Below are 7753 nucleotides of genomic sequence, written 5' to 3' on the forward strand. Positions count from 1 at the left end.
AACCCCAAGGCTCCACAGAACACCATTTGAAAACCACTGGTATATGTTTTTTGGGAAGCATGGGTGAAATCCTGACTCTCTTAAATAACCAGTGGGAATTTTGCCATTGGCTTTAATAGAGCCAAGATTTTGTATCTTGCATTTATACCTGTCTTCAAAGCATCTGTCCCACTCTTGGTGCTGTACTTGTACTATAAATGAGAGTAACAGATGGTATAATTTTTTATTTAACATATTTGAGTCAAGAGTTCAAGTTGTGTTTCGTAACTGGCTAGTGGATATGAGAACACAACGTGAATATTGTTATGCCTGCAAGGTCTCTTGTAGTAAAACAACATTGACTTTTATAGGTTTGCAAGACTCAAAAATATCTAGACTTATCTATCAGAATATAAACATTTTCAGGGCCACAGGGCATCAATGTTCTTCTTTTGGTCTTGAGTGACTGTTCAGATGCTAACCTTTGAAACTGAGTATGAAATAGAAAAAGCGGTGGAAGGAAGAGTTTGGGCAAATCCTGGAAGCTTTTAGTGCAGTAGTGTATCATGAGGACTGTCAGCAGTGGGTATTTGTTATAGATTTATTGCAGCCCTGTATACCTTGAAGATTAGGCTGCCTGGAATATCTGAACAACTTTGATATGTTCATTGCAGAGCAACTAGGGCCAGATCCAGAAAAGGACTTAAGGACATACAGTCTTCCTGTTCCAGTTGAACCAAAATGTAGACCTTCAAAGCCCATGCTCAGGTGCCACCTAATCCTGGTGACCACAAATGCTGGCACACAGCCAAGGTTTTTCTAACAGTTTTAGGCTTCACTAGTCATCTAGTTGTCTGCTTTGTTGTCTGCTTCTGGGCATGCCTAGACCCACTTTTGCCCAGACAGTGCTGTGCAACTAAGGACCTAGCTCCCAATTTAGCTCAGTTATGATCCACAAATTTGATATTTCTTTGCCTATGCTGTTTGCAAGGCTCTATCTAGTAGCATTTATAGAACATCTCTAATTCATTGGACTCTGCACCAAACAGGGCTGGAGGAGGAGGAAGAGCACTCACGCTCTTCTGTTGTAGTCAATGACATACTTATCTAAGATGTGGGAGGCCAAAGCATAAGTTTTCCATTTGTTTGAGAGGATTTTTACCTCCATCTTCATCTTCTCTTGCTTGTGAATGGTCAATCCCCAGGATGTTTTGGAACAGGGATTTTCAATCTTTCTTTCTGAAACTATTCTACTTTTCATGTGAATGAGCATAAGACCCTAGCCTGGTGGTTAGAGCATTCACCTGGGAAGAGGAGGCAGCTGGGCTCTTCTTCATACTCCAATGAACACTGGAAATAAATTAATGGCTAACTACCTCCTTGCGGCCCAGAAGGAGCTGCCAGATTCATAGATGAAGATGGATAAAGTTAACAGGATTTCCTACAGCCTAGCGTAAGTGCCCCCTACTTGGTCTACTGTATACCTGTCTCAGATGTATGACTCTTCACATGCATTGTACAGGGAACCAGCCTAATATGGATTCCAACAGGCAACAGAGTGCCTAAATATTAGTTTCAGCAATGCTTAGTGTTGCAAGGCAGAAGTCCTTTTGCAGAGCAGTCTCTGCTAGAATGCAGTGCTTTGACAAATTCATAACAGTTCACTCTAACACAGTGGTTCTTACCTTTTTTAGACTCAATATCCCCATTGTTAGACTCAGAGCACCAATAGGAAAATGCTAGCTCTTTGTTTTCACTTCCTTTTTTTAATTATGGAAAAATAATTCAACAAATCTTCTGTTGCAAAGAACTTAGACTACAATAGGTCAAAATGTTTATTTTTAACACTACGCAGTACCTATGAACATGCCCGATGCCTGCTCCAGTGCATTCTAATTAGACTCTGTTAGTGGAGTCTGTTGGAGTGTTGTAATTAGAATGCTCCAGGAGCCTTGGCGTCATGTATGTTCAGCATCCCCATGTTTCAAAATGATGGCAGGGGCACTTTAACTGTCATTAACTTTAAAGCAGCAGAGTGAGGAGGCACTGGAGACATGGGGGAGGCAGAAGCCAGGGAGACTTAAGCCTGGTTGTGGGGAGGGGGTGCATTTTTGGAGGCTTAAGTCCTTCGTGGTGGGGCATCCTCTCCATGCCTCCCTGCCTGGCTGCCCACTGGGCAAGAAGTGGGGATGGAAGAGCCAGGCAGCAAGAATTTCAGGCACCAGGTCAAGTTTTCAGATACCTCATCAACCCATTATTTCCCATGGGTGGTTTTTTGGACACCAGGTCAACCCATTCATTTCAATGGAGGTTCTTCTGCCAACAGGTCAATCCCATTCATTCCTATGGATGATTTTTCAGACACCTTGTCAACCCATTAATTCCTATGGCTGATTTTTCGCACACCAGTTTAAAGCACCCCCACTGCCATTTTGGAGCACAGGACGCTGAATACACAAGATGCTGTGAGTGTTTTAATTTGAGTGGCTCCTGAGAGCTGCGCTGATTAAAATGCCCCTACCTCATCCTCCTCTGAAGCCATGTATAAAATCACCTGTGGATTCCTATTTGAAATCTCTGGGTTTATCTTGTGAATTATGTTTGCACACCTAACACTGCTAACATTGTGACTAAGTAAAGACATTTGGGGAGGCTTGGGGGGCGTTGCATTTAGAAAGCAGATTTTTAAACCTAGTGCTCTGAGAATTGGCACAAGACTCAGTTGATGAGTAACAGGAAGACTTGTTTTAATAACTTCCAATAAGGTACAATTAAATAACAGAAAAAGACATTTTCCCAATATAAAATGAGCTATTTAGTCCTTAGTATTATCTTAGCTGTAAACAGGTCTTTACCCAATGCAGGCAGGAAGTAGTTCTTGTACCACCTCAAAGCATGGGTCTGTCACTTGTTGGCTTGGTGGCAGTATGGCTTGGTCTGCACTGCACACACCTTGCTGGCAAATTTGCTTAGTTTTTATACTGTTTAATTGTATAGCTTCAAAGCATTTTTCCTTGATGATTGGCTGATTAGAGTCCAACCAACATGGAGGAAAAGGTCATAACACAACTGTTAATTGCCTGGCTCCTGTTCTGGATTTGGCTTGGTGTGAAGACTGTTTTTTCTGCAGCCCCTGCAATTATAGGTCAGTTTAAAGGTGGTGGGTCTGAGTGGTCCAACAGAATCCTTAGAGGTGTCACCAAACCTGTTTTGGGGTATTTGTGTAGCACTGGGCCAAATTTGCAGTAGCTTGTATGGGTGATGGTCTGTTTCCCAAACTCCAGACATTTGTAACACCCTATACATTAAATGTTTGTTGGGAGAAATGTAAGCAGGGTGTGTTTGTCATGTACAGGGCATCTTTCCTGCACCTTTTACAGGTTTCTCTTGAGATTAATGTTTATTTTGTTGTTTTCTTTATCTGCTAGGTCAACTGAAATGCGTAGGTAGCTTCTTTGCCTTCACTGGCTCAGCCTTTTCTTGCTTTCTTAGGTGCACACACATGTGATGAGTGGGTCAGGTCTCTGCCAACAATTTTAACCACTTCTATTATTTTATGGCATGGTATTGGGTACAGCAAGCACTCCAGTGTATCTATGCCTAATGGGTTGCAAGTGGAGTTTGATTTTCTTGTGGCAGTCTTGTTACCAAAATCCAGTCTTACCCCAGCCATTGTTTTGTACACTGTCCAGGCTTTCATGGTTTTCATATGCAGCAGGGGGAGGTTAAATCTGTTCAAAATGGGTGCCTGATATTAGGTAAGCTGGGATGGGGAGGCTAGCAGGAGGGCTGGGGAGCAAGTAGGTCGGGGGGGATCAGAGGTCCACTGGAAGATAGCGGGGCAGGTGTGACCCATGGGTTGCGGGGGCAGGAAGCAGGTGGGACCCACAGGAGCAATTAGGGAATGGGGGGACAGATGCAATCTGTGGGGTGTTGCTGGGGTCTGTGGAAGTCTGGCAGGATCAGACAGACTCATAGGATCTTTTTGGGGGAGAGGCTTTGGAGGACAGGGTACTGTTTTTTAGCTCCCTTCCCCCCTACCCAATGAACCTACACCCCTATCCCTCCTGCTCCTCTCCCTACCAGGGCTAACTTGTTTGACTCTGCCAGTGGTGACACCCAGAGTGGATTGTGGGATAGGGGTTGTGGGGTCTGGCTGATTTGTGGGGGGCATGGGCTGGGGGCCAAAAAATAGCCTGGTTCACGGTGGGGGAGGGTGAAAAGTGCAGCCCCAGGGCTGGCGTTGGCACTTGGTTTCCAGCCCCAGGGCTGTGCTGGGAAAGTGTACAGAAGTTCTATCCATGTACTGGTTTGACCTAAATCAAGTAAGTTTGATACTGCAGAGATCCAGATTTATCTGACATCAGGTTCCACAATTTTTAGACCAATTTGTATGCATGGAACTTCTGTATAGTTAGAGGCTTTGATTTCTGATCACTGAGACCAGGTTTGTAAATGTAAGGTTGGTACCAGGACAAGATAAGTTTAACTCGGGTGGCTGTTTTGAACCTGATTAACCTCCCCAAATGTCTGTACTTAGCCTTTGTGGTGCTCTTGGAAGGATTCCATAGCACCCCAGGGTTCCACAGGACTCTGGTTGAAAATCACTGCTCTAACATATTAGAAAGTATGATTTTTTGATACTAATATTTCCTGTGCTTCAGGTAGTGTCGGAGTGATGTAGTTGTGATGGTCCAAGAATAACGAGAGGCAAAGGTTTTTGTGGGTGATACCTTTTATTGGACCAACTGCATGGTTGAGGTAAAGTTAAACAAGCTTTTGAATACCAGTCATTCTGCATCAGATTACCTGATGCTCCAATTAAAATACCATATGCAGAAATCCTTGCCACTGTGCTTCAGGTCAGTTCCAGAATCTGTAGCTGTGACAATCATATGGTTTAGCAGTTACACCTGTGTGCTCATCTTTCCCTTACCAGTAAAATGTATCATACTAAGAAACAATATTTCATTGGTAATATCAACGTCATGAAAAAAATTGAAAGAAGAGGTCCATATGGAGTCAAATTAAATCAGCTGTTGAAAAGATACAGGTTTCCCTCACTTTATGCTATACGTGCTTTCTGGAAAATGGTGCATAATTTGAATTCACATAAAGGGAACCCACTTTACAATGTAACAAATTGGGATAGCTTCCAAGACCTCGACTGTACTGACCTGCAGACCCATTTCTATCACTTTTACAAGGCAGTTTTGGTACTCACCAACAGCAGACAGTACACACAAGCACAGGGTGGTGGAGAATGTTACCACCGTGGAGATGGCAACTACAGAAACACGTGTTGCAGAAAATGACTGAGGAGCACAGATCCACACAGGAGACTATTTTGGTGTGTGTCGCTTCCACAACGCACTGCACAGAGTAGTTGACTGCAGGCTTCCACTACACTGAGTGCATAAGAGTGAATTTACCTCACATATAATGAATTTTTGGTATAAAAAGGGTCATTGCATAACAGTGAATTTGCACATACAGAACCCACATAAACCAAGAGAAACCTGTATGTATAAATTGTTGAGTTGCTTAGAGCAAGCAAGTGTACCCCAAGAACTAGGGAACAAGGAGGGACTTTGACTGCACTGTGTTAAAAGTAGCCTAAATTATGGGGAGTCCAATCTGGAGTGCTGATCTGTCATGTTACCAGCTTTTTCAGTTTATTGTAGAAGTGTGAAATAATTCATATTCTGTTCCATGATGTTTATAATCCAGTGGTGCTCAGCTTGCAGCCTGCAGACTGGATCCAGCTCCCAAAGTGATTGGATCTAGCCTGCAGCACTGGGAAACAGCAGCAAGCAGCTCATCCTGATGCATCCTCTTTTCTGCCCTGTACCATGCCACTGATCCCCTTTACAGCCCTCTCTGCACTTTCCTTTCTCCCTTCCTCCCTCTATTTCCTCTGACACTGGCAGCTGCCTCCCTTCCCCATCTCTCCCTCCCCTCCTCCCCAGTGGATTTTTCAAACGTACCCCTTCTCAAGGAAAAGGCTCCTTGAGTTTCAGTGGGAGTTCTGCCTGAGCAACGCACAAATGTGGACTTCAGGAATCAGCCCTTTGAAAGTATAATGCAGAACTTTTCCCCCAAAATCAGAGGCTTTTGCTACAGAACCTTCTGACATGCATCCAAGGTGATAAAGAAATGCACATTTTTCTTCTGTCCCTCTAGCTTTATCCGTCTTGCTGACTGCCTAATAGTGAACACAATGCATGTCCTGGCAGTAAAGTCAGTCACTTCCCTTTTGAACTACCTCACTGAAAAATTAAAAAGAACACCTGCTGCAGATGTCATACAGAAATGGAACACAGAGTTAAAAAATGAAGTCTCTGACAAGAAGGTAATTTCACTTTTTTTTAAAAAGAAAATGCTTGTAGTGATTCAGACTGTGATGACTAAAATGGCTTGTTTTTTTGTAAAAGTGTTAAATACCCACCAGATCCCACCAGCTGTAACTTTAGCCAGACATCTCATGTTTGTTTGTTGATATATTGATTTTAAATTGAGGCTGAAAATTATTTAGGTTAATAAGCAAATATTTGATGATTTACTATTGTCATAGAAAGCACTTTGCCTTGTCTTGTCCTGCAAATGTTACTATTGTGATGCAGTGCACTGTTGTCTGTAATCTGTCTTCTCTACTATTTCCAGCAATGTAAAGAAACAAAAATGCTTAGCTCTTGTTTGTTTCATAGTCCCACTAATGAACCTTTGTAGTTCTGCTTTCAGAAGAATCTAGTCTTGAGGCTTTACCCCTGAAGGATTCTGTCTTTTAGAGGCCAATATAACTTTTGCCATTGACTTAGTGGGATTGAGGAATCAGGCCTTTTACCCTAAATTTAACATTAGAATCTAGGTGGTGGCACTGAAGTCATGAAAAAGGCTTGGACAAGAATAGTCCGTTTTCTGAAGAGAGTGTTTATTGAGTACAGCAATTAACAATTTTATGCCTTACATTAGGGGTGGGCAAAATATGGCTCGCAGGCTGGATTCAGCTTGCCAAGTGATTTAACCTGGCTTGCAGCTGCTCCTCTGAAGGAGAATTGTATCTGGCCCATGGTTGCCCTGGCTTTCGGTGCTGTTTTCCATTTTTCCTCCCCCATGCCAGCCACTTGCAGCAGCAGCCGCTCCCTTCCCCGGCTGGCCCACCCTGTCTCACCTGCCAACCCCCAGTTTAAGCTCCAAGCCATGGGGTGCTGAGCTCCTGGTCAGCCTTCTGCCCAGTAAGGCTGTCTCCTTGCCCCTCCAGCTCTGCACCTGACAAGTTGAAGCTCAAGTAAGGTTCTCTACACTGGCCGGGGTAGGAGTGCAGGCAGAAAAGGGCCAGGAGTCGCAAGTTATCTGGGCTCTGCTGGGCCAGGGGCTGGCAGAGGAACAGGCATCAGTGTTGTGCTCTGTTCCTATGCACTGCTTTAGGCTGAACCATGTGAGTGTAGCTGAAGTGTATGCACGGCTCCTGCCCAACCTAGAGTCCCCAACATGTGGCTGGGTGGGCAGGAGCCATGCCAGCTGCTCCCACTTGTCCCAAAGCAGTGCTTGGGAACAGGGCATGGCACCAGCCTGGCCATGTGCTAGGGACTTGGGGCAGGGAAGGTAGAGGTGCATTGATAGAGATTTTCTTGGCTAATATCAATAGCCAATTATTCACCAGGCATATTGGCTGATACCAATCTGGTAACCAATTTACAGGAGCACAGCTGGGCAGTGTGGAAAGCAGCATCCTGCAGGTAAGTCTGTGGAAAGGAAGGGGCTTGGGGGAGGG

The 7753-nt window shown here is 44.2% G+C and overlaps 1 protein-coding gene across 1 annotated transcript in view; it reads left to right on the forward strand.

Moving 5' to 3' along the window:
* The window catches only part of DNAH6 (dynein axonemal heavy chain 6), a 244646-nt gene that overhangs the window by 17995 nt on the left and 218898 nt on the right, over window positions 1-7753 (forward strand). Inside the window, exon 9 of the mRNA XM_019555221.1 lies at window positions 6163-6331. Coding sequence (XP_019410766.1) covers window positions 6163-6331 — 169 coding nt within the window. The remainder of the gene's footprint in view (window positions 1-6162; window positions 6332-7753) is intronic.

This window comes from Crocodylus porosus, unplaced genomic scaffold, assembly GCF_001723895.1.
Source record: "Crocodylus porosus isolate Cpor-Errol unplaced genomic scaffold, CroPor_comp1, whole genome shotgun sequence".
In the NCBI taxonomy this organism is placed as follows: domain Eukaryota; kingdom Metazoa; phylum Chordata; order Crocodylia; family Crocodylidae; genus Crocodylus; species Crocodylus porosus.